The following is a 27739-nucleotide window of genomic DNA, read 5'->3' on the forward strand; positions in this document are numbered from 1 at the left end:
GATTGCCCACCTCCACCACAAACAGACATTGCATTCTTGTTGGATGGCTCAGGAAGTGTAACCCCTGGGGATTTTAAGACAATGAAGGATTTTGTTGTAAGCATGGTGAATGGATTAAAAGACAGGGATTTTCAGGTATGGACAGAAAGATCTTTGCTTTTCATTTTTAAAACAACAATAAAGCAAACACATTGACTGTTTCTATAGTTGTCATTTTATAGTTTATACATTAGTGTAATAAAAATATAAATAAAAAGACAGGATTTTTTTTGTTAAAAACAGTTATAGTACCAGGGAAATTATCAAGAAGAATTAGTCAGCGACAGTATCCTTTTCAATTGAGGTGGTAAAGTCAGAATCCACAGTCAAAAAGCCTATAGGTGACAAGGATTAAAGCTGGTCATCTTTAGTGTTTAAGAAAAAGCACATGGAGCTGAACACAGAAGCAGAAGTAGTGCAAATAAATTCATCGATACATTTCAGAAATTGCTAGCTAAAGCTGGCTTTAGTTGAAGTTAGTAAAGTTACTTGGTAAAAGTATTGTACCATCAGTACCCAAAGACATAGTATAATTTCAGTTTGGTTTTAGTTTTTTTTAGTGAAATCGGGTTTTAATATTGTTAAGTCTATAAATGTTTTTATTTTAATGTTACTTTCTTGTTTAGTTTTTTTTTAATTTTGTTTGTTTAGTTGTTTTTTTTACGTACACTGCCGTTCAAAAGTTTGGGGTCACTTGCAAATTTCTTTGTTTTTGTTTAGTGGTTTATTTTCTACATTCTACAACAATACTGGGGATTTCAAAACTATTAAATAACACATATTGAATTAGGTAATTACATAACAACAACAAAAACAACAGTTAGTTGTTATTTTAAGACACAGAGGTCAGCCTTTCTGTAATAAGTCTTGCAAGAACAGTATTGTCAAGTGCATTTGCGAAATCCGTCAAGCACCATAATGAAACTGGCTCTCATAAAGACCATCCCAGGAGGGCGAGACCAAAACCTACCTCTGCCCCAGACGTGAAGCTCATTTAGAGTTATCAGCCTGAAAAATGACCAATTAACAGCACCTCAGATTAGAGGCATTTTGAAGTCTTTACAGAGCAGAAGTAGCAGAAACATCTCAATATAAACTGTTCAAAGGAGATTAATGCATTTTTTTGGACGCCTTCAGCATTCCTTTACAATAGAGAAAGAAATAAAAATCAGGAACCATCATGAAGTTAGAAAGTGTTCTAAAACTTTTGAACAGTAGTACGCTTATAGGTGACATGGCAGATGATACCTATGAACATGTTTTTTTGTAACATACTAGCAGAAGTAAAAGTTTGTAAAAAAAAAAATTGTTATAATATTAAAGCCTAATTTAAGGTTAATAAAAACAATCTGATCAGCTTTAATGTAATCAGTGATATTATTATTATTTCAGGTTTAAGCCCACGTACATGTCTGCATGTAAGCCTTGTTTATACTAAAATGTACTTATTTCATCATCAGCCAAATACACTCCTGTTTGGTAATCAGAGAGTGAATCACAGATGAGAAATCAAAAAAGTAGATAAAGATTAGGTTTTGTCATAAAATGACTCCAGCTTGTTGAAATTCAATGAATTAGAATGATGGTGTGAGTGTGAACCATTAGTAAAACTTTTCAAAACTACCCATGGCCATAAGTCTTTGAACATTCGATCATCACACCCATATGTGGGCCTTTCCCAATCTGTAGCCACAAAGCGCGCAGTTGTATAGTATGTCTTTGTTTGCTACAGTGTTAAGATTTCCCAGCATGACAGTTCCCCTGTGCACAAAATAGCCATTAGGAAATGGGTTGCCAGTGGGTGGAATGGAAGAACTCAAGTGTCATGCACAGAGCCACAAACCCCCTTAAACACCTTTCGGAAAAATAATGTACTGAAGCAAAATGTTCTCTGCACTTATGTGACTATTTGTCATAAACAATGCCACTGGATTCATTACATTTATTTTTAGACCTCCTGTACAATCAAAATAATTGTGAATTGTGTTGTGAATGTTCTTTTTCAGTTTGCGGTTGCACAGTATTCTTCTAGATGTACATTACACATAAAATTCAACACCTTTCGAGGGGTTTTTCAAATAGAACAGATTAGCCAATTTGGGGGTGGTACCTACACGGCTGAGGCTATCCAAAAAGTTGTGTGAGTATCATTATAAACATATATATTAAAGCTATATATTACAAAAATGTAAGCGAATGGCATGTTTACAATCAGTTTATCTGTTTTGAACAGGGATGAATTATTTACCCCACAGGCAGGGGCAAGAGAAAATGCTAACAGGGTGCTGGTAGTCATCACTGATGGTGAATCAAATGGCAGATATGACCTGAGAACTGCTGCTCAGAATGCAGAGAGAAAGAAAATCATTCGTTATGCTATAGGGGTAAGAAATTCCCATACAATACCATTTATATAAATTTTTTGAAAGCATTACCAAATAATAAACATCCACTCAGAAACAGAATTAAAAATTAATTAACTAGATAAAGCAAAATGTTGGACTGCATGATCCTTTATGATACATCGGCTTCATTTATTAATTGTTTAGTGAAGTTATATGTAAATGTTTTTTTTGTCAGCCTAACAAAGCTATACATTTAACTCAGATTTATATATATTTTTTTGTGATACTGGTTTTCTTACTATTTGCGCTAATAAATTGCTAAGTGTACATCAGAGCATAGTCCAGATTTATTTAGTGATGCTACAAAAATTCTACAAAAAGCAATCAATGACTAAAAGGTGAGAGAGTGAACACAGATTGCATTACATTTTCTGGTGATGCAGATGAACCCCTGCAGCTCTTTGGCTAAAATAAACATTATATAATGTGTTTCCTCATTTCGTCAACACATAAGATCACTAACATTTGTCCTAAATAAATGGCTAGTCTTAAATAATCTTTTAACAGGATTTTTAATCAAATAATCAAACCTAATCAAATCTAATCATCAGATAATTACTTTTTTGTTTTGTTTTTGATGAAGACATGTAACGTGCAAACATGTTAAAAGGCTATTAATATACTACAATAATATTATGTGTATACAGTATATAAAGAATTTAAAAGTAGAAATGCAGTGACTTTAGATTTGGTATGTAGATAAATAAAACTTTTTTTTATAAATTTAACTGTCATGTTGTTAAATGTCTCTGTTTATCCTCTAATTTTACTTCACTAGGTCGGAGATGCCTTTAAAAAAACATCAGCAGAAAAAGAATTGAAAATTATCGCATCAGATCCAGACAATAATGTATTTAAAGTGAATGCCTTTTCTGTTTTGACGGAAATCCAGAACAAACTGGAAGAGAATATCATTGCAATTGAGGGTAAACAAATACATTTATTTTGGGTACATAAGTTATGTCTTAAATTATAATTTTTTTTTTTCGCTTTTCATCGTAACTATCATTCATAATAATATAACTTTATTAGGAACTCAGACGTCTGGAGAATCCACTAGGATGGAATTTGCACAGGACGGCTTCAGTGCAGACTTTCTTGCAAATGTAAGTTAAGCCTTTATTTTTGTTCAACTGTCATTAGTTGTCTTTTTTATTATTGTTTCTTTTTCACTTTTAATAATACTATCATCTAGATGGGGCGAGAATATTGTTTAATATTTCAGGTTTCATGCTCAGGTGTTGGGGAAAACAAATGAAGGGTTAAACAGCAAAATGAGATTTCTGTGGTTTTGAGAAAAAAAAGTTTAATATTATTTTTATTATTATATATTTGTTCATTTATTTTTTATAAGGCAAGGATAATTCCAAACTGATAAAGAATATTTTACTTTAAGTTACAAGGGCAGAAACGTTTCGAGTATGTCAGTGTGATTTTGTGTGTTTTTTGCAAAAAAGAAAAGCAACAACTCTTCTAACAGGTTAATGTTTGTTCATGCATAATCCCACTGCATATGACTTTCCTAAGGTTATAACATAAGAGGAGTAGTGGACAGAACCAGAGCCATAACCATAGAGCTATAAACTGTGGTGGTTTTCTAATTAAATATTTTTTATAGACAACATTTGTGTGCTTTTTCTTAAATAATTATTAATTATAAATAGTTATATAAAGAAATAGCAAGTGACTCAGCACTCAGTGTCTGATGTCTTCATATTGTACAGTCCTTTTTAAAGCTTCTACCAGCCCTGTTTTGTGTCATTTGCATAACAGTGAAAGCTAATGGTATTATACTACCATAATTCTATCTATAGCTAGAATCGGATCGCTCATTCCATGGGGCTTGATTGTACTGAGATCAGGGGAATTTAGAGGCTGGGCCAACAACCTTAAACTCTTGGCCTTCTAATCCTCATGGCTCAGGTTGTAACGCTCTGGGTGTTCTGATACCTTTCCGATGTGTCCAACATTGACTTTTTTGGCCTATGCTGCATTAGCTTTGTGGGATCAGGCTGTCACCTCGCGTGGTATATAATATTGTACTGCTGGATACAGCATGGAGGGGATGCGGTCTTAGGCACAAGGCCGCAGGCCATGTACCGAAGGCATCACAGCCGTGCTATGTCCAGGAGTTAAGTACTCCCTCTTGTGTGATATTGCTTTCAGACAACAGCTTTACAAACATTATTTATTATTATTAATAGATTATAATTTGTTTCTTTACTTAACCAGTTATTTAACCGATATATAACCGCAAATTGTGGAGTTGGAAACTGACAGTTAACAACTGATTACCTGTAGGTGAGGAGACTAAACCATGGAGAGGTGTACTGTAGTAAACCATATTGGGTGTAAAATCCACTGTCTCACATGCACCGTAGTGCCCTTGATCAGGGGCTGGAAAACGGTTTGGAATTCATCCTTGTGTTAGGCTTAGACTTAAAACTTAGAAGCAATTAAGTCAAAGTATTTATTTTTAGTGTAATTAATGATTATAGAACACCTGGGAGATGGAGCGATGCATATAGTTATAATAATCATTGAATTACTCAAATAAACAGCATGTTTATTTCATACCCTAGTGATTTCCTTTTACTTTTGCTGAATTCATAATTTAAGATGATGTTTTTGTGTTTCTTTAGGATAAGATAATAATGAGTGCAGTTGGAGCGTTTCAGTGGAAAGGTGGTTATCAGGAGTACAATTACCGTGGAGAACCAGTGAGCAGCTTTCAGAAGGGCAACGGTATGGACAGTTATTTAGGTGAGAATCCTCTCAAAATTCAACCTAAGCAATGTAAGTGGTAAATATTTTTATATATTTATATCTTTGACTATGCGAGGACCAATGCGCAGAAAGATGGAAACCTAATCACAGCGGCAAAACTGGCGATGAATCATGATGCATGACTTGCAACCACTGCACAAAACCATATAGTTGAGATAGGGGTATAAGTGGTTAAAAATTATGGGCCAAACTTCACTGAGTGATGATGGTAGAATAATTATAAAGGTTTTGACTAAAACAGCATGCATGAGGAGTCACAAAGAAGTTTTCATTTTATGCAATGGAAAAGTAATTTTGTAATGTAATGTAATTACTTTACCAAACACTGTAAAGTGTTTACAGTGTTTAGTCCCCCAACACTGATGACCTCCTACAGTACCATTCTGTTAACGGACAGATGCTGACCTATAGGCATTGGAGGAAGGGACGTACAGTATATCAGAGCCCAGCTATTCAATGACCGAAGTGCAGGGCACCATCAACTTTCCTCCATCCATAAGCCTATGCCTTATTTTATCCTCTGTGATTCGATTAATTTTTTTGTATAGCACTTTTAGCAATTTTCATTGCCGCAAAGCAGCTTTACACAATCAAAAGAATTATTTAAGTTTGTATGAAATGTGAATTTGTATGAATCAAAATGGTAAGTTTGTCCCTGGTGAGCAAGCCGTGAGCAACAGTGGCAAGGAAAAACTCCCTGAGATGGTAATAGAAAGAAACCTTGAGAGGAACCAGACTCAACAGGGAACCCATCCTTATTTGGGTGAAACAGAAAGCAGTAAATGATCTGCATTTATACAGTGTGTTAGGTGGCAGGCAGTTTAGCTATAATAGCTGATGTTAATTGATGTTAATATGGAGTCCAGGTAGTTATTGAAGACCCAGGCAACTTCTAGGAAGTTCCAGTCCTGAACTATCGAACTGTCAAGTCCCCAGAGAAACAGTTGCCAACACCAGTGAAGGCCAGAACAATCTTCTAGGTAGAGAGAATCATCTCCAGACACCAGATGCATTCCAAAGAGACACACGGGGCATCCATGTGACGAGATCTTCAACCAGAAGCGGGGCACCAGGATGGGTCAGACAGGTCCGGAGGGCAGAGGGAGTCTGGATCACTGGTACGCGGTACTGATAAGGAGCCTGCATCCTTTGATCGAAGTAGGCATGGCAGTTTCCCCAACTGGCCTGGACAACGTTTCGCTACGGGCGCTCGTGGACACCGGCTCTACAGTTTCGCTGTTGCGCTGGGGAGTATTAGAACAAGGCGAGCGTGGTTGTATGCTGCCGGACCCGGCCTTGAACATTCGGACCGTGTCGGGGAGTTATTTGAAGATACGGGCCTGTCGCACAGTGCGAATACAAGTAGGTGCAATCATTCTTTCCCATCCATTCTTTATGGCAGACATCGAGGATGATTGTATCTTGTGGTTAGACATTTTGGAAAGGTGCATGGACTACTTCACCAAGTGGCCGGAGGCGTTTGCTGTTCCTGACCAGAGCGCTTCCACCACGGCTCGAGTGCTGGTGGATGAGGTGTTCAGCCGATTCGGCGCCCCGGAGCATTTGCACAGCAATCAGGGACGTAACTTCAAAGCGGAGGTGTTTGCGGCGGTGTGCGAGCGCCTCGGGGTGAAAAAGACCCGCACCACGCCCCTCCATCCGCAAAGTGATGGCCTTTTAATCGAACACTCACCACCCAACTCGCTGTGCTTACCAGCGAACGGCAGAAGGATTGGGACAAACATTTGCCTCTTGTGCTTTGGGCCTATCGCACAGCAGAGGCCACCTCCACAATTGGATTTACCCACGAAGCCGGGGTTGGATTATTTTTGTTTACTGAAAGACAAACTGTTCCGTGTCCACGAGTTGGCGCGTAGACACTTGGCGGACACAACGTGTTAAGCAGCGCCGCGTGTATGATACTCACAGCCGGGGGCGAGACTTTGCTACTAGGGAGCAGGTTTGGGTGTACTGTATTCCCCTCGCCTAAGCTCATGTCTCACTAGGTGGGCCCCTGCACGGTCATTGCCCAGCTCTCTGATGTAGTCTACCGGGTGCGGTTGACGGGGCGGTCGCGAGTGGTTGTGCTCCACTGGGACTGTCTCGCTCCCTATCGGCCCAACGCCAGTGAAACATCGAACTCTGTGGAGGCCGGTCCGCCTCAGGAAGAGGGCTGCGCCTCTCCTTCCCCTGCAAAAAGACTCCAGCATTCACAACGCCAGCGTTGACCACTCTCACGCCTCCCAGACTGAGTTCGACATGGTGACCGGGGATGGTCACAGCTCGGGTGGGGGCAGTGTGGCGTGGGCGGGGTTTCGATTGGCAACCATCATGCTTTGCAGGAGGGGTTGTTATGTGTTCACCCTGTTGGGGAAAGGTGTTTGGGGTAGTGGCTTCGGCCAGGTTGTGTGTGTGTGTTAGATGTCTGTTTTAATAACTGTGGATGTGTGTTTATTGATTGTGTGCGACTTGTTGAATGTGCTGTTCCTGCTATACATGCTGTGTGGAGAATAAAATGCTCCCAGCCATTTTGGGCAGCAAGGTTGCTCACTCGTCTCTCCAAGTTCCTTCTTAGCAGTGAAAAACGCTACAATATAATCCAAAGATCAATCTGTAACATAACCAATAAACAACTTTTGATTGCTAGTCCTCTATTCACAGGTTATTCTATGACAGTCGCAAAAGGAAACGGGGATCGCAACTTTATCATCCAGGGAGCTCCAAGAGATAATCACTTGGGCATAGTGATCATATCAGAAAATAACAGAGTCGTCCAGACACTAAATCCTCCTGAGGTGATTTTACATCAATCAATTATTCAATCAATCATTGTACATCATCCATCCATTAATCAATCAATCAAAACATACTCATTCTGTTGTACTTTACGTAATGAATGTGCTTCACATCTCTGGCACCACATTTAGTCCTTGAGAATGGTTGTAGATTTCAGATGAAATTCAGACCTAGTCACTATTTTTTTTTCAGCCTCAAATTGGTGCCTATTATGGTGCTGAGTTATGTCTGGTAGACTTGAATTCTGACGACATTACGGACCTTCTACTTGTTTCTGCTCCACTGCATAATGAGGGGGATCAAGAAGGAAAAGTCTTTATTTATACCTTTACCACATCTAGATCCGAGGTAAAGAAAAAATACAACAATCCTGATGTAACTTATATATACATTGCTATCAACTGTATAGAAAGACTCCTTTCTATAGTTTTTGTACATTTTCTCAATCGAAATTTTTGGAGCTCCATAGGATCAATGTACATGGTTTTCCTCCACCAGCATCACATAGTGACCTGGCCCCTATTCTGCAAGAAGAATGGCTCAAAATCCATTTAACCACTGTGCAGGACTTGTATCTGTCATTCCCAAGAATGAACCTAAAACCAGGCGTTTCAGTTTCATTGTCCAACCCCTGTAGGTTTTACCAATGGTCATTACTGTACCACAAGGGAGCTTTAAAGAACCAAAAAAAATACTGGAAATTGGTTTGGAAAGTGTGAGAAAATATGTATAAATTATAATTATCAAATTGTCCCTGATAATTCAACACAGGGTAATCTAACTCAGGGTTATATAATGTTTCAATTCAGTGATTCTGTTTTTATTTTAATTTTTCTATTTTTGTTTGACATTTAGGTTTTACATCATCACGTGGATTTTATAGATAAAATATAGATAAAAACGAAAAACTATGTCTGTCTTCATTTCAGGCCGCAAAAGCAACAAAATGTGATTATTTTAAAGGGAGCTGATTCTTTTCTATACCCACTGTAGTCTGTCGCGGTCCTGACCCCATTGAGCAATGCGCATAATGGGCTTTCCTGAGGCATCAGTGAGCCAAACACAAGTCTGTAGTGTAGTAACAGTGTTTAGCACACAGGCGGTGCATTGTAAATGCTTTTTGGGACTAGGCAGAGTAAAAGCTGCAGTGTTTGGATGGAAGGTCAGTGTGCCCAAATACCCCATGGGTATGTGAGGGTGCTAGATAAGCCGCCAAAGATGGCTCAATTGGCTGTGGGTTAACCAGCCCCGCTTTTTTAGCTCCATCCAACTACAATGTTAGTGATGCGGGCAGACAGCGCTTTCCCCCATAACAAAGTTAGCTCAATAACCAAGCCGGGAAACATTGAAAAAGATTTTTTAACTGTTGTCAGTTCAGGAGGTGGAAAATTTTGAACCCTGATGAAAAAAATAATGAACCTTGACTTCTTGAAACATGGCTAGCAAGCTCACAATGGATTTAAAACCAGCACTTCACAGGTAGACAACCCACAGCTGTTGTTGCTAACACCAACAAGAACAATGAAACTGAATTTGAGCCAAGTCCTAGTTAACCAGCAGCACCTTGCAAACTCTTTACAAAATCTTCCCATCTAGGTGAAGAGCATGAGAACTGAGAGTCAAATGTGGTGACAGTGGTTTACAGTATATTTACTGTATACGCAGAGCTGCGTCTGCACCTGGCCAGTAATACAGCATTCTTCATTAGTATGCAGTATACTGTAAAATACTTATTTTCTCATATAGTATTAAACCTCTATTTAAATAAAATCCTTTTTGGGCACCAAAAATTAACTACAATCTGAAATGTTTTAAATAAGTAAATCCTGGCAACATGTTTTTCATGTCTTTTTTTATTTCTTAAAAACACCTGGTAATAACAGACAACTTCTCTTGTGTTCATCTAAAATGTGGCCTGTTACTGAATGTGTTACATTATTTATCAACATGCAAATTTTTTTTTTCTGCAAACGAATTACAGGTAAAACTCTTACAGACAGTTAAAGGAATACCAGGACAAAGGGGGAGGTTTGGCATGACATTGTCCAGCCCCGCTGATCTAAATGGGGACAGTCGGAGGGATGTAGTAGTAGGAGCGCCTCTAGAGGAGAACGGCCAGGGCAGCATCTACATCTTTAATGGAAGAACACAAGACATTAGCCCCACCTTTTCACAGGTTAGAGAAAAAAAATATTAAAAGTGTTAATAATATAATAATTTCAATAATAATATATTATTATAAGATTTGGTTATAAAAATGTTTTATTAAAGAGCCATGTAAACTTGCTTAAATTTGATAAATGTCCATGAGAAAACTAAAGATAAATAAAGATAAACATACCACTATACCTTTCTCTTTGTCATTTTCCCAATTTACCTGTGTCTGTCTTCAGGTCCCAGACTGTAAGCATCTAAAACACAGCTACATTGTTATTTAAACTTAAAAAAAATCTGTAGCCCAATTTGGGTGTTTGCTTGGCTGGGTAGATATATACTGATCAGCCATAACTTTATAATCACTGAAAGGTGATGTAAATGGCATTATTTACAAATTACTACTAGGGGTAGCTCAGTGGTTAAGGCATTGAACTACAGCTTGGAAGGTCCCAGGTTAAAATCCCACGACTACCAAGTTGTCCTCAACTGCTCAGATGTATAATGAGATAAAACTGTAAGTCGCCAAATGCCCACATTTAAATGTAACTTTACACCCGCATGGGGCATCCAAGGCACACCCATGCCCGTCCGATCCCACAGAAAAGTGCTGCTTCTGCTAGAAAGGTATTAGAATACCCAGTTCATTACAGCCTGGAGAGTTTAAGATTGTTCGTCCAGCCTCCAGATTTCCCAGATATCATTCCGGCCAAGAGTCCATGAAATGCGCCGGATCAACGATTTTGACACAAAAATATAATGAACCTCCTTATCTTTTTAGTTTCACATAATGTTAGTTCCATACATACGACTTGTATCAATTTATGCTTTTTGCAATTTATGATTTTTTAAATTTTTTATCTATTCATTTTTGTTACAGTATTACATACCTTCCAAATGAAAACTGTCAAAAGTAATTTAAGCCTTAAAAGTAACCAAACATTGTGTTTCCATGGTGATTCTGTGATTATCCTCTATAATATTAAACAAGAAGTTCAAACCCACTCAACCCAGGAGCTGGACTATGCAAATGACCTAGCATTTTTTTTTTTTAATTCACGCATCATCACGTTGCTAATTTTGATTTGTTTATATCATCTGCTTGAACTTGAGCAGATCAAGTGAAGGATACCAACATTTAAACAAACACAAATTTGTTTAAATGATAATGCTGCAGATTAACAGTCAATAGACATCCATGTTCATTCTTTAGAACCCTCACAATCAGTTTCTCTCTCTGCTACTTTTACTATATAAACTTTGTTCTGTGTTTCTTTACTGTCAGAGGATCAGCGGCTCATCCGTGCGCTCTGGTCTGCAATATTTTGGGTTTTCTCTGAGTCAGTCTGCTCTGGACCATAGTGAAGACACGCTGCCAGATCTTGCTGTTGGTTCGAAAGGAGCAGTCATCATTCTAAGGTCTGGTAGTGTAAAGGTAGTGTGTGTTATGCTGACATGAGATTGTTAGATGCTGCAACATTATTGTCAGCAATATTATTGTGGTGAGACCGTGACAACAGATATTTTTAAAGAAATAGAGGATAATTTACACAAATTGTGCACATAATAGTCACCATATAGTGTAATAACAATTTAGGAGTGTAAAATAAAGTAGTGAGTTACTGTTTTACAATTTTTACATGTTTTACAATTTGAATATAATATCCATAAATTCCATCTTTTTCCACGTTTTGTAAAGGTACAAATGGGAATTGTTATGGGCTTAGATGGAATTTTTACCTTTGGTTTACACAACATGCCTAATGTACAGTGTTTAGGTGATTTTATTTAGTGTGACCTTTTTTTTTTTATAGTATTCTACTAATAGTCAACACCTTAAACCTGGAAATACAACTCAAGTCTTTTTGAATTTGTGCCTGGACGATGATATTTAAATATATATATATATATATATATATATATATATATATATATATATATATATATATATATATATATATAAAGTTTGACTTTATATTGGATTTTTGTTTACAATAATGGCTTTCCTCTTTGCCATTGCTTAAAAAAACTGCTTTATTTAGTGCAAATAGCAAAATAGCATCAACCATCTGAGTTTTAGATCTCACCAGCTTCTTCGGGTTGCTTACAAGGGTCCAACAGGGGTGAATACATATGCACTTGTGACTTTAGGGTATTTTATTTGTAAAACAAATGAAAGAAAATCTAAATGTAATAATATGGGTTGTTTTGTGTGGATTTATGGCATACAGTAAAGTCACAATTAAGTCTATTTCAATTTCAATTTGTAACAAAAAAAGGTGAAAATGTTGGTAATCTTAGCTACCTTTCAATTACAGCTTATTAATAACATTTACACTGTGTGTTGTGATTTGTGTACTGTTCAGATCAAGACCCATTGTGAGGTTGGTGATCACAGTAACTTACACACCGTCCAAAATCCCCACCAGAGACAACGACTGCATTAATCCTTTGCGGAACACATTACAACTGTGTTTTACTATGAGTGCCTTAAATCCTCGGATGACAGGTTTCTGTATATTTCTACACTTTTAAATGCATATAAGTCAGCCTTGCTGACAAAATACAAAAAATATTTATTTTTGACCTCTGAAAGCTTATGAATGGGTTAACTTATGACTGTTTCTTTAGACTTGTCTGCAAATATAAACTATACATTAAAACTTGATGCCAAACGACAAAGCTACCGAGCATTCTTTTCACCGAAACAACGTGTTCATTATGGCACAATGACTTTGTCGCTGGAGAAGAAATGCAAGCAGCATGACTTTTCTATAGAGGTATTTAGAATTTAAATCTTAAGACCATTCTAATTGTAGAATAATATAATATGAATTTCATGCATTATTTGTTTTTAAACCAATAAATTAGATAAAACTTAAAGTTCATTCTTGTGCTATGAACGTTTGTTTTCTTTCTGCCCCACAGTCCTGCCCCAATGATGCCCTAAACCCAGTATCTAATGAGTTAGTGTATACATTTAAGGGTCTCCCAAGTCGGAACAATTTACGTCCGATTCTGGATCCGTCCATAAAGAACACCTCTGATTATAACGTAAGTGCTGAGAACCTATAATACATCCATATTACAGCAGTAGCAGTATAATCATTTTTATAATGTTTATCTTAGTATTTCTAATAAACATATTAAAATTATTATCCATAATTATTAGCTTATTTGTACTTTTTTTTTTTTTTTTTTACTTCTCAACCCTTCATAAAGATCATATAAACATTTGATGATGCATATGACTCTTTACTGTGTGAACTGTTTCCACAGCTGGATTTTGAAATAAACTGTGGACCTGATAAAATCTGCATCGATAATCTCAAAGTGGATTTTAACTTTTCTGGGTAAGATGACTTAGGAAAAACACTGGGCAAGTCAGTTTGTGAAAACTCCAAGCTGAGTGTTGAGAAGTCAATGATTTAACATTGTTTTCTCTTTTGTTTCCTTTTCAGACACTCAGTTATACAAGTGGGAATAATGCAGGAAATAAATGTAACTGTCTTCATAGAGAACAGAGGGGAGAATTCCTACAACAGTCGTGTAATTCTCCGATACCCAGTTGGACTTTCCTTCAGGAGATTCACCACTAAACAGGCAAGTATGTAAATAAAACAGAATGCAATTAAGCAGTTGAGGTTTAAGGCCTCAGTGGCACTTTGGCAATGCTGTGAGTTGAACGTAGAGACGTCTGATTAATAGCCAAAGCCTTAAGCACCAAGTTCAATTCAATTTAATACAATTTTATTTATATAGCGCTTTTAACAATGGTCATTGTCACAAAGCAGATTTACAGAATCAAAGGAACATTTATGGAAGTGTGTATGAGTGAAAAAAAATTGTTTAGATAATAATGAGATTGTCCCTGATGAACAAGCCGAGGGCGACAGTGGCAAGGAAAACTCCCTGAGATGGCAATAGGAAGAAACCCTGGGACTCAACATCATTTAGGACTCACATGAACAGCTGGCACACTGCAAGCTGTTGTTGTTGGTTCTTTACCTTTCGTGTGACCTTAAGATTCAAGTCCACGGTCATATGCACAGTAAAGAAACATGTTTACCTCGTACAGTGAAATTCTTTCTTTGTTGTCCCCAACAAACGTGCCAAAAAAATTAAAATACATATAGAAAAGAAAAGATAAAAGAAAGTGGTTTAGCGGGTTGCACTGTCTTGTTGCACCTTCGGGGGTTTGACTCTCACCTCTGATCTGTGTGCATGGAGTTTGCATGTTCTCCATGTGCTTGGTGAGTTTCCTCTGAGTGCTGTGGATTTTTTTCCCTCACGTCTTCCATAAATACACAGGCTGATTGGTGTTTTCCAAATTGCCCATAGTATATAGTTTTTTTTTTGTACGCTTGTGCTCTGCATTGGGATGACACCCCATCTAGGGTGCCAAACCTTGTGCCCTAAGTTCTCTGGGATAGGCTCCAGGTCTGCATGACCCTGCACAGTATAAGCAGATGGAAAATAAGTCAGAGTAATTTAACCATTGTAATTTCACAATGGATTCACATAGTTTTCTTCTGAAATGTCATTAATCGAAATGATGCAATCTCTTTTTTTCTGTATTGCCTCTACAGGCTATTTAATACAGTTAATAAAGTTACATGCACTTAGTAATTTCTCTTCATATAACTTTCAACGTTGATAATTTCATTATTCATATAAAATAACATTATGCTTTAGAAATTATTTTTGCAGTTTTTATGAATGTGCTATGAAGGCCCTTCAAACACTCTTAACGAATGATCATCCATCAACAGGAATTGTTACAATGCGTTGTGTGTGGTGTTTTATTTTATTCTATTTCATTTCTAAAAAAATAAAATAAAAAAAATGTACTGTCCTCTTAGGAACGAATAATAAAGATGTCTGTCATGCTTTCTGTTTGAGCAGGGCAGACTAGAGTGTGTTTCTGTGGATAGTGATGACAAAGCTCGACTTGGGGAGACTACTTGTTATATCAGTAAACCCATCTTCAAAAATAAAGGCTTGGTGAGTCCAAATGAGTTCATACTTTATTTCTTTATTTATGTGTATTGTATAAAATAAGAAGAAAAATGAGCATTTGGATCTTGACTTAAGCCTAGGACAAATTTAAAATTAATGTAGGTATGTAATTATTAATCACAGGTGACATATTAAAATTAGATAAAATAAAATACGCTATATTGCCAAAAGTATCTCTTTCCTGCCTTCACATGCATGTGTACTTGAGTAGCTTCCAATTCTTAATCCATAGTGTTTAATAAAATGTTGGCTCACCGTTGCAGCTATAAAAGATTCAACTCACACACAAGGTCCACAAGCACATTTGTGGGTCAGACACTGATGTTGGACGAGATGGCCTGGCTTACAGTCTCCGCTCTTTCATCCCAAAGGTGTTCTGTCGGGTTGAGGTCAGGACTGTGCATGCCAGTCAAGTTCTTCCACACCAAACTCACCCATCCATGTCTTTATGGACCTTGTTTGTCCACTGGTGTGCAGTCATGTTGGAACAGGAAGGTGCCATCCACAAACTAATCCCACAAAGTTGGGAGCATTGTCCAAAATGTCTTGGTATACTGAAGCATTAAGAGTTCCTTTCACTGGATGTAAAAGCCCGAACCCAACCCCTAAAAACCAACCCCACATCACAATCCCCCCTCTCCACCAAACTTTACACAATGCAGTCAGACAATTTCCGTTCTCGTGGCAACCGCCATGTGGCCTACCACTTCTAAAGTCATGAAGTTGATCTCTAATCAAGTTGTGGTTGAGTTGCTGTCTTTCCCAATCACTTCCACTTTGTTATATCACAATACTCAACAGTTGACAGTGGAATGTTTAGTAGCGAGGACATTTCACAGGTGGCATCATATCACAGTACCACGCTGGAATTTACTGAGCTCCTGAGAGTGACCCATTCTTTTGCAAATGTTTGTAGGAGCAGTCTGCATGCCTAGGTGCTTGATTTTATTATACACCTGTAACCATGGAAGTGATTGGAACACCTGAATTCAATTATTTGGATGGGTGGGTGAATACTTGTGGCAACATAATATGGCAGTGGCTTAGTGGGTAGCACTGTCATCTTACACCAGGGGGTTCGACTTCTGTGTACATGGAGTTTGCATATTCTCCATGTGCTTGGTGGCTTTCCTCTGGTTGCTGTGTTTTTGCTCTCATGTCTCCCATAAGGCATGCGATGTAACTTGATAGGTGTTTACAAATTGCCCATAATACAGTAGATACTGTGTCTGTGTGGTTGTGCCCTGCAATGGGATAACCCCCCATCTAGGGTGCCAAACCTTGTTCTCCAAGTTCCCTGGGATAGGCTCCAGGTTTGCATAACCCTACACAGTATAAGCAAATGGAAAATAAGTCTGAGTAATTTACCACATTAACAACGGATTTAGTTTCCTCTTGAGGTTAATTATTCTGAAATTTTATTAATCAAAATTATGCAATCTCTCTTTTCCTGTATTGCCTCTACAGGCTATTTTTAATGTGACATACAATATAAATAAGGACAGTAACTTTGACAGGATGATGATCTTCACTGCATCTGCTTCCAGGTATGTTCTTATATTAAATTAGACAACACATTCCACATGATTGTCATGATCCGGGTGTTACTGGCTGTTGTTAACGCCGTGGGCTTAAGGGCAGGCATAAACGCAGAGGGTTTTCCCAAATAAAGGCTACGTTTACACTGTCAGGTAAATGTGACCCAATTCTGATTTTTTGCTCATATGTGACACATCGGATATGTTCCATGCCCGTATAAACAGGAAAAAAAAAGAAAAAAGCATGCATTCCCATATTTCGAGATCAGTTTCAGGCCTCCTTCACATGTGGAAATAAATCAGATATAAACTAATGTGATTGTTGTGTAAACGGACAGATCGGATTTCCTGAGTCATTGTGTTCTGTACGTCATTAAAACTGCGACTTCTTTGTAGTTTAGATAGTTTAATGACGTAATGTTCTCTGGTGGAAGCGCGTGTGGAATTATAACATCGCAGGTGACATGGAAAAGGAAAAGCACCCATCCCCCCCTTTTTTTAATGCTTATTTGGGCTAAATAACATCAAGAAATCAGTATTTGGTGAATGAAGCATATGCGCAGGCTGCAATTATGCAGTTTTAAAACCATGGTGACGTCAAGCCTACTTCCTTCATCTATCTTGCCTAGTGTGTAGCGCAAGAACCTCCCTTTAAGTATGCGCGAGGTTTCAGGTGGCATGGCAAGTGTAAACGCGTTTATCGGATACGAGTCAAAGTTGAAAGAACGTGTAAACAGATGGTCAAAAAAAATATATAAAAATCAGATATAGGCAACAAATCAGAATTGGGCATCGAGACCTGCAGTGTAGACGTAGCCAAAGAGTCTTTTATTTGAAACAAAACAATTCCACAAAATAAACAAAACACTGGCTACATTGGCGTACCACACTCACACACCTAGGTTTCTTTTTAAACATAAGACACAACGGCACACAGTATCTTTTTAAAGCATGACACACAGGATCTCTTTGAAGCCCCAACACACTCGCGCTCCTACGAGCGGCGTACCGCGCACACTCGCTCCTACGAGTGACACACACATACTTTGAGCATACACAGGTTTTAGAGCCTAGAATAAAGACAGGGGAGAGACACTAGAGACAGGGGAGAACCACTAAAGACAAAGAACCACTAAAGACAGGGGAGAAAATGGCGAAATGGAAAGAACCTAGAGACATGAGGAAGAAACAATAAACAGGAGTAACTGTAACTGTTAACTTCATTACCTGACCGAGGTGCCTTCTTGGAAACTGAGTCTTCCAACAAAACTACAAACAAAAAATAAATATTGCACACAGTGCCCTCTAGGGGCGGTGCCTTACAATGATGCATTGCATCTGCACTTTTAAAATTGAAATATGTTATCTACTAAAGACACACAGGCTACATATTGTTCTGCATCACCAGGAAAAAAAATCTTATTTGTGAGACACTCCATCATAGTGGAAACAAACAAAAAAAATGCTAATATTTCCAGCCTGTGTTTGATGTGGAGGCCGGCAAACAGATTGTCAGCTGTACAGGTTTAGAACATGAAAATGTCGCTTCTGTCCATTGTTTTTTGTTTTGCCATGCTGCTGACGCTGGCTAATGACAACAGTAATATGTATTTGCAAATTGGAAAAAAGCCACAAAAATTTAAATATGAATTCACATTCAGGTCACATGGCCACATATAAAATATTTATCTGATCTAGAAACAAATGAGTGGCTAAGGTCTGATTTGAAAGTATCAGATTTCTTTTGGTCCACACAGTCCTGAAAAAAAAATCTGATTTAAGAAATGTGTAAGGGGGAAAAAAAGATTTGTGTCTCTTCCGTCAGATAAACCACAGTATTATTGATTCACCACTTTCAGTTGCTTTTTTTAAATCCTTGAATTCATGAAAAAATTATGTAGGTCTGAAATAAAAATTGCTATAATATATATAAATAAGATAAATAAGGGCTATTGTTTTCAAATCAAAAAGTTGCATTGATTTAATTGCAAATCATAAAGTATAAATCAAAAATGCACAAAACCAAACACCTAGGTAGGAAATCAACATTTATTTAAAATAAAAAAAATGTTTACTGATACCAAAATCTCAATCTTTACAGTGACAATGACAAACATTCACCTGACGAAGAAGTATTCAAAAGCAAAACCATTGATGTTAAATATGCCATCTACGTTGCATTGATCAGGTTTATCATTTTGTCATTTACTGACTTATATTTTAAATAACTACATATAATTATAAGCATAAAGTCTGCCATATTGTTATATAAATCTGTCAGAGAATGTATTTATATTTATTAATATTGTAGTATTGTAAAAATAATGTATTTTAATTATCTGTAAGTAACATCTTACTTTATGCAATTTAATGTCAAGGGATGAGAATTCCACCATCCACATTAACTTTACTGCAGGGAAAAATGACCTTGAGAAGCCAGTTCAGCAAATATTCAAGGTATAAAAAGAAAAGCTTTATTTCTTTTTTTTTTTTTCATTTTTCAGAACAAAGTGTTTTTAAAAAAAATTCTCACTTTCTCTCAGGTGGAGAATGATCTCAGGGATTTGAACGTTGACATCTTCATTAGAGTACCCATAAAATTAGGAGATAAAGACATCTGGGCTAATAACTTGCAGGTACTGGTGATTATTATTATTATTATTATTATTATTAAAGGTTTCCTTTACCTTTAAATCTTTTTCAATTTAGTTGTTATTATTACAAAATGTCACATCCAACATGGTGAATTTACTTCCAAGCCACCATGAGGCACCATTTCAGATATTTCACTACTTTTTTTGTTATTCCACTGTGTTTGTGTAATTTCCTGTGTTCGTGTACACCTGTTCAGTTTTTCTCGTGCTTAGCATTCTGTCACTAATATCCCTATACCACTGAGCCGAATTTGCTACTGACTACTCCAGACATTTCCCGAAATTGGCTTCAAAGTTGTAGCAGTCAGTACCAATATAGTTAAATTTTCAAGCATAGCGACCCCACATCATCTGACTGAGTATAACCCAAAGAAGTAAATACATGTTAGTATTTACAGTGACATTCATCATACATTTCACATAATGTTGTGTGTGTTTTGTTGGATTCTCTCTTAATCAAGTGTGTTAGAACATTTTAACAGTGACAATGACCATTTTTCATCTTAAATTATATCTTGATAATAATAATAATAAGAAGAATGTTACAAGAAAATATCTGTAGGCAGATGGGGATGGGGCGTATTCATTACCTAATGTGCCTGATGGTACGTTGCCAGACTTACCTCCTTCTCTTAAGGTGCTTAGTGACAATGTCTACTGTACTAATAGGTTTTTTACACACACAATTCAATTTTTATTCATTTAATAAAGTTACATATGATGCCTGTTGTTTTATATACTGTTAAATTTTTTTTTACTAAAAGCATTTTGCAGAAATCACATTTAGATTTAAAAAGATCCAAATCTAAGAGTCAAGACAATCAGGTCTGTAATGTGTTGCTGTGTTTCTAAGATTCAAGGCTGTAATAAAAGCAGAGATGAAAAATCCACAATTGGTGATTTTGTTGCAGCACTGAAAAAAAAACCTGAGGTGGTGAGTTTCTGTTTAACCGTTGTATAATTTCATTTCAAAATATTTTTAATTCCTTAAAATAAATTTATATCATTAATCCAGTTATATTATGTATGTGTATTATGTATGGGTTTTAGAATTGCTCCATAGCTGTGTGCGGAGTGTTTAAATGTGCTGCAAATCTCTTTAAAACACAACCGAAGTTCTACATCATCTCTGGTAATGTCAGCTCAGGATGGATTGAACAGGTATTGGATTCCATGTATTGCTTCCATGTATTTAATGATGTCCATATTTTCTACCTCTCTCTACAATTACATTAATTGATCATTTACACTTTGCCACTTTTAGACCGGACTACGATCAGTGGTTTTTGAGCTGGTCAGTACAGCAACACTGGACTATAACAGAACAACATATATCTACTTCTCATCTGATTCTACAAACACTGAACCTATTGGCAAGGTACATCTACTGGTTAAGACCTTATTAAAACCAGATAAGTTTGAAGTCACATGACATTCATCCTCTGCTAAGATTGGCAAAGAATCTTATCAGTAAAACCACTAGCATATGTATGTTTTAGGAAAAAAAAATACTTTTCCTTAAAATAATCACATTTTCTTGCTTTGCAGCCTGAAATGAAGACAACCATTTTTTTTTTTTTTTTTTTTTTTTTTTTTTATCCAGCTCCATTTACTCACTGCAACTTTTAACATGCAAGTAAAAGACAAAACACCAACATGTCAGAAAAAATATACTGCATAACTAATTTGGGAAAGGATCAGCATTTCCCCACCTCCCAAACCTGACTTGTAAACTCAATCAGATAAAGCTAATCACCTTCTCAATGGCACATCTAGACTTTGCAATATTTGCCCACTTTTCTTTGCATGACTACTTAAACTAAGTAAGTTTTGATACTGACCTTTGTGGATTGCAGTTTTCTAGTCATTCCACAGAAAATTTGGATGAGGTTTAAGTCTTGCCATGCAAGGACGTTCACCTTTTTCTTCTTCAATCACTGTGTGGGCAGTTTTGCTGTGTAGAAACACCTATTACAGAATATTACCACCTTCATGCTTGGGAAGAAATGCATACTGTGGGAAAGGTGTTATTTGGATGGTGAGCTGTATTTGATTTCCGACAAAAAAATATTACTTGGTGTTGTGGAAATAATTAAATTTTAGTTTCATCCGACCACCATAACACTTTTTCCATGTGGCCTCAGAATTTTCAAAGTGCATTTTTGTAAAGCTCAGTCACTCAGGCTGTTTTCTTGCAACTCTTCCATACAAGCCACATTTGTGGAGAATTTAAGATGCAGTATTGTATCACTTGCACACAATGACCAGTTTCCTCCTGGCTGAAGTCCTGATCCTGGGAGGGTTTGTGTTGTACCAAATAACAGCCACTTCTTGTCTTGGGCTATCTTCTGAATAGAAGACTTTACTTTGTTTTCTTGGCATTGGATTTTTTTTTTTGTATCTATCTTCTAACACGTGTACTGTACAGTATGTGCACAACTTTATCCTGTAGATCATTTGACAGTGCCTTGCCACCCATAGTTGATGATCATAGCTTTAGGTGCATTATCAGGGAATGAAATGCTCCAGCTTTTTTCATGCTGACTAACCAAAATGATCACAGCTGATTACAGGTGACAGTCAGATGGCTTTGTGTGCCATGAAGAATGTGATTCTTGATTGCTTTTATTGTTTCGTAGTTTAAAAAATATGGACATGCAGCTGTTGTGAAGGTTAAAAATGAATATAATTAGCTAAAAACATTAGTTGAAAAGATACATTTTAAATGTTAAAATAATTATTTTGTGAAAAAAAAAAAATTTGGCTAGACTGGATTAAATGTAGGGTTTATTCATAATAATCCTATTGCTAAAATGTTTTGTTTTCATTAACTAAAGCTAGACTAAAATGTCTCTAATATATAATTTGACTGACTTTAGATTTGAGTCCTGGAATATGTCCATGCCCTCGGAAAAGAACTTTTACTGTGACAATGACCATCATTTATCTCAGATCATATCTTAAGAAGAAGAAGAATGTTACAAGAAAATATCTGTAGGCAAAAAAAGAAGCATAATTATCTATTAGATCACTTTTGAGACAAAAAAAAAAAAAGACAAAAAGAAACCTTCTGGGTTTTTCGTGAAAGAAATCAGCTAAAAGTCCTCAGAAGGACTATGGCTGATTTTGCAGTGGGTTTAGTATAGTTTATTAAACTTCACAAATTGTATCTGAGGCTATATTTTAAGCAACGATTCATCCTTACACTAATCATGGTTTCATTAATTATTTCATAATATGGAACTCTAGGTTCATTTCAGGTTCAATTTGTTGGACAGTTCTAATTTCAATATGTAAAACTTCCCTCACTTTTCTCTGCTTCATTGCAACCTGTAATTTGACCGTGTAAATGGTGACTTTTTCTTTCTTTAATTTTTTTAAAAGAAATTATATAAGAGGCTGCCCTCTTGTGGCTCAATAGTTAATTGTTCATCATGATTAACTGTGTAACATGCTTTAGTATTTATGCTTTGTTAGTGGATGTGGGGCTCCAGCACTGGAAGCAGAGATATTAGCTTCTGCTAATCCATATAGTTAAAAAAAAAAAAATCTTTTTGGCTATGGCTAAGCAGCCATAGTTGTTTGTGTATGGCGACGGAGTTAAATAGTGATTAAATCTCATCGCAGTGAACTTATCTTTTGGGCCACATGTCCCTGGGCCAAGTGTTCTCAGTGAGAAAATGCCTTTAGAGGACTCACACAGAAAGAAATGTCACACCACTTATTCTGTGTTAAATCTGAACTGGAGACTTTTTTTTTTTTTTTTTTAACCTTTATTTAACCAGGCAAGAAAGATTAAGAACAGGTTTCTTATTTACAACTGTGGCCTGGCAAGTGACCAATCAGAAACCTTTTTCATACTGAAAATATCTGGCAGAAGGCAGCAGATTTTGGGCTATCTTCTGAATAGAAGACTTTACTTTGTTTTCTTGGCATTGGATTTTTTTTGTATCTATCTTCTGACACGTGTACTGTGTACAGTATGTGTACAACTTTATCCTGTAGATCATTTGACAGTGCCTTGCCACCCATAGTTGATGATCATAGCTTTAGGTGCATAATCAGGGAATGAAATGCTCCAGCTTTTCATGCTGACTAACCAAAATGATCACAGCTGATTACAGCTATGAAGAGGATAAATGGGGGAACAGCAGTTGGTCCGGATAACATTCCAGTGGCATGGAAGTGTTTAGGAGAGATGGCAGTGGAGTTGCTTACTAGATTATTTAAGAAGATGAGAGAATGTTGTACTGTAAGTCCAACTTTTAAGAACAAGGAAGATGTGCAGAGTTGAGCTGAGGAGCCACACCAAGTTATGGGAAAGAGTAGTGGAAGCTAGGTCTGTGAGCAGCAATATGGCTTCGTGCCAAGAAAGAGCACAACAGATGAAATGTTTTCTTTAAGGTGGCTGATGGAGAAGTATAGAGAAGGTGAGAAAGAGTTGCATTGTGTGTTTGTAGATGTAGAGAAAGTGTATAACAAGGTGCCCAAAGATAAACTTTGGTATTGCATGAGAAGGTTAGGAGTAGCAGAGAAGTATGTGAAGGTGGTGCAAGATGGGTACAAGGACAGCGTTACAGTGGTGTGGTGTGCCCTAGGTAGGTACAACTGACCGGTTTAAGGTGGAGGAAAAGTTAAAGTTGAACAGCCATTTTTATATTAATTAATTTACCAAGTATTGATACGCCATTACTGCTTAACTGTCAGGCACACAGAAATACCATGGTTTTTAAAATCATGTGATTGCATCATCGTTGCTGACTTAATTTTAATCTATTTATTCATTCATTATCTGTCTTCAAAGTTTTCAAGTACACAATGTTATCTGTTGCACTCAACTAATTCCATTGTAAGAAGTTGGGCGAACAATGCAATCTTAACCTAACTAATAACCTAACTGGCTTTTTTAAACCCCAGCTAATACAAAAATGTAAAAAAAAAAAAAGGGAAGCAGAGAAATGTTTTTTCTTAAACATGGATATATACTAGGTTCCTTTTAAAGGTCTGGAAGCTAATTCATTTAACAGTGTAGAGATGCAGAGTGCAGCACAAAGGTGCTTATGGGCATCAAGGTGGCTTTCCAGTAGATGTGTGTGTGTAAGGTGCATTACGGCATCAACCTTGCTTTGAGGAATGATCAAGGGGTTTTAGGGCTCTCCTCTCCTTTCTGTGTGGGAATACAGTAAAAGTAAAGTACGCCGTTGGTTGTGGTTGGCTGCCATACTCGAGCTCTCCCTCTACTTCACATACTTATCCTTAGCAGTTCATGTGTGCATCCTCTTTTTGAAATTGTGAAAATTTATCCTTGTGCACCATCTGTTGGACAGGAAGGGAGGAGCATTAGAAGGAGAATATGGCTCAACTTCTGCCTCGGAGTCTGCACTCTCCTCATGGGTCTGCACCATTCACGCGTGGCAGGGAGATACAGCATGCAGTTGACATTTTTTTTTCTTGTTTTGTTTCCCTTCTGGGCCAGTCTTTACCTAATAAAAGAAGAACAAGTATGTTAGATATTACCCCCGCTGTGACGGCCTGTTTTTCCCCATCGATCCTCTACAATGATGCTAAGCACACATGTGATCAGGAGAGGCTTGTGTGTGCAAAGCTTTATGTGCCATGAAAGAGGTGATTAGTCTCACCTGAATAAGTTTACAAGTTATTTTAAGGAGGGTTCATACTTTTCCAAATTAGTGACTATATTCTTTATTTTTTGCTATTTTTTTCTGACATTTGGTGTTATATCTTTTACTTGGATGTTAAAAAAAATTACACTGAGTCAATATAGCTAGATCAAACAAAAACTTTGTCGGTCTTCATATTGTAACGGGTTTGACGCATAGGTGGCACCACAAACATGGACATGAGGCAAGGGGTAACTCAGTGTTTCAGAAGATCCCAGGTTCAAACCCCACAACCACCAAGTTGCCACTGTTGGGCCCTTGAGCAAGGCCCTTAACCCTCAACTGCTCAGATGTGTAATGAGATTTAAAAAAAAAAATGTAAGTCACTCTGGATAAGAGCGTCTGCCAAATGCATAAATGTAAATGTAAATGTAAATGAGGCGAGGTCTTACAGAAAAGATGTCATTTTATTAAAAGTATTGGGCAAGGAAAGGGTTAAAATGAGGGATGAAAGGGGAAAAAAGAGGAAAGTATGCACATGCATGTCTGTGAACAGTGGCGGCGGGCAGAATGGTAGAGTGGGCCCGCGTGGGCAGCAGCTCCTTAGAGCCCTCTCAGTTGGTTTCTCTTATAATCGGCTAAACCGACACCTCCCAGGTCTCACTGGCGCTATGCCAGGCTGGGATCTCCAGGACACTCCTCACCTGGCTGGCTTCCCCGGCTGGGACCGGAAGCCTAGTCATAAAACACACAGTGGCCTTTTCTCCTTCGGCAGCAGGGTTACAAAATCCAGCTCTGATCGAGAGTTTATGTGCCGCGTGGAGCTTCAGCACTTCTCACGGCTGCTCTCGGCTGTCCTTAATGCTGCGATCAAATGCGCTTTTATTTATTTATTTATTTGTTGGTTTGTTTCAAATACTGAATTTACTTTTCTGAGTGACTTGTTATTGAAAATGTGCATGCAGATTAATACTCAGGTGGAGGTGTATGAAGAAAAATTACCACTTAAGGAGATAATTGGAGGTGTTGTCGGAGGGCTTGTGCTTTTGGCTCTTATCGCTGCCGGCCTCTACAAGGTCAGTATAGAGAAGACATAAATGTTCTTAAAATATTCAGAAATTCTCAGCTCTGCAATATGTTTCTTGACCTTTTCTATCAATCCTAGGCTGGGTTCTTCAAAAGCAACTATAAGAAGATGCTGGAGGAAGCAGGGGCAGGGGGAACCGGAGACACCACAGGAGGACCAAGTGAAGATTGATTAATCTGCTCCAAATTAACTGGAAAATTTTATTTACCCTTATATGCAGTGTCAGACATAAAGTGTCAGAGTCAGGTATCACTTATATTATGGAAATTTTCATGAGTGTACACAGATTATTCTTAAAGACCGCACATGCTAAAAATAAAGAAAAGAAAAGAAAACTTGCTTAGAACATTTAGGATTGACTTTTTCTTGTAGCTGCTGCAGCTTACAATAATGTTAAGGTGAGCTTACAATGCATAGTCAAGTATGAAGGTTGGCATGCTCTTTTCACTAACATGCATAACTGCTTACTATTTGCTGCAACTAAATAATTTCTGCTTAAAGATCTGATATGGCAGTGACAGGTGTTTTTCTGTAACTGAGACGTTACCTTTCATACAGCAGACGCAGAAACATAGAACATGTTAAGAAAAGGCACATATTTAGTTATTGTAAACTTCTGTTTGCTCGAAGAGTAAGACCTATTTTGGCAAATTCTGATGTCTTTGGTATGATTAATTATTATTAAAGATAATTAAAAGTATTAAACATTTGTTACTGTATAGTCCTCAGACATGTTGAAACATAGTCTATTGTGTAATGATGAAAATAAAAAAAAAGTATATATATTTTTTATTTTTAGATTGTTGACCTTAAGTTTAAGCTGTGTAATTGGTAATATCTGTAATTTTGTGTTAATATCTTGTAATCGTTAATATACAAATCCCTGTGTTAAAGAGCTCTACATTTCAAGGTCAGAACAAGTAGTCCACATTTACTTTTCATCCATAATAATAATGTAACATAAAATAAAAAAGACAGTAACTAGTATAGATTTCAGCGGCCTGAAGGCATAGGTGGCCATCCCGCTCTGGGGCATCGTGTAAAAGATCCAGGTCAACTAGTTTACACACATAGCTCGTGTTATGTAAGAAGTATCCTGGAGGACCGTTATTTCGTTTCACTGTGTACTAACTGTACTGTATATGGTTGTAATGACAATAAAGCCTACTTGAACTTGAACTTGAAATATTTCATAAAGTGGTGAAGTTTCATTTGTGAAAGAGTTTTTCTTTCTTTCTATGAGATGACTCATGTAAGTTTAGTGCTGATTTACTTGAGCACTTACTCACCAGGTACACTAATATCAATACATGCATGCTTATTGTCCCTTATAATGAACTTCTGTAGTGTTTTGCTCTGTAGCGGGTGATTTTACCAATTAGTTTGTCCCCATCTGACTGAAAAGTTATGCTTATTTGAATCATCTAGTTTAGTTATACTATACCACTTATAGATGAGTTATGTTTATTTTAACAAAAATCGTGCAAAAGTGCACAAAAATGGCATTCAATTGTGAACTATTTTGGCAAAATGCTGTACTGTACATGTTGAGGAAGCAACAAAGCTTACATGGAGTGAGCGAGTGACTCCAGAGGACCATTCGATTAGCAGGATTTGAAGAATAAAGTACTTTATGCAA

General features: G+C 37.1%; 1 protein-coding gene across 1 annotated transcript in view; it reads left to right on the top strand.

Annotated features, from left to right (window-relative positions):
- LOC128541167 (integrin alpha-M-like) overlaps positions 1–26620 on the top strand; it is a 34174-nt gene extending 7554 nt beyond the window's left edge. The window contains exons 6-30 of the mRNA XM_053511424.1: positions 2–135; positions 2046–2179; positions 2273–2423; positions 3223–3370; positions 3477–3550; positions 5087–5207; positions 7893–8026; positions 8220–8375; positions 10009–10203; positions 11467–11600; positions 12548–12690; positions 12813–12961; positions 13110–13235; positions 13461–13534; positions 13643–13784; positions 15087–15185; positions 16668–16747; positions 18840–18926; positions 19117–19195; positions 19282–19374; positions 20246–20326; positions 20443–20553; positions 20657–20770; positions 25979–26089; positions 26179–26620. Coding sequence (XP_053367399.1) covers positions 2–135; positions 2046–2179; positions 2273–2423; positions 3223–3370; positions 3477–3550; positions 5087–5207; positions 7893–8026; positions 8220–8375; positions 10009–10203; positions 11467–11600; positions 12548–12690; positions 12813–12961; positions 13110–13235; positions 13461–13534; positions 13643–13784; positions 15087–15185; positions 16668–16747; positions 18840–18926; positions 19117–19195; positions 19282–19374; positions 20246–20326; positions 20443–20553; positions 20657–20770; positions 25979–26089; positions 26179–26271 — 2963 coding nt within the window. The 3' untranslated portion in view covers positions 26272–26620. The remainder of the gene's footprint in view (position 1; positions 136–2045; positions 2180–2272; positions 2424–3222; positions 3371–3476; positions 3551–5086; positions 5208–7892; positions 8027–8219; positions 8376–10008; positions 10204–11466; positions 11601–12547; positions 12691–12812; positions 12962–13109; positions 13236–13460; positions 13535–13642; positions 13785–15086; positions 15186–16667; positions 16748–18839; positions 18927–19116; positions 19196–19281; positions 19375–20245; positions 20327–20442; positions 20554–20656; positions 20771–25978; positions 26090–26178) is intronic.
- The last annotated feature ends 1119 nt before the right edge of the window (positions 26621–27739 follow it).

The sequence above is a fragment of the Clarias gariepinus genome, chromosome 14 (genome assembly GCF_024256425.1).
Source record: "Clarias gariepinus isolate MV-2021 ecotype Netherlands chromosome 14, CGAR_prim_01v2, whole genome shotgun sequence".
NCBI classification, from domain to species: Eukaryota; Metazoa; Chordata; class Actinopteri; order Siluriformes; family Clariidae; genus Clarias; species Clarias gariepinus.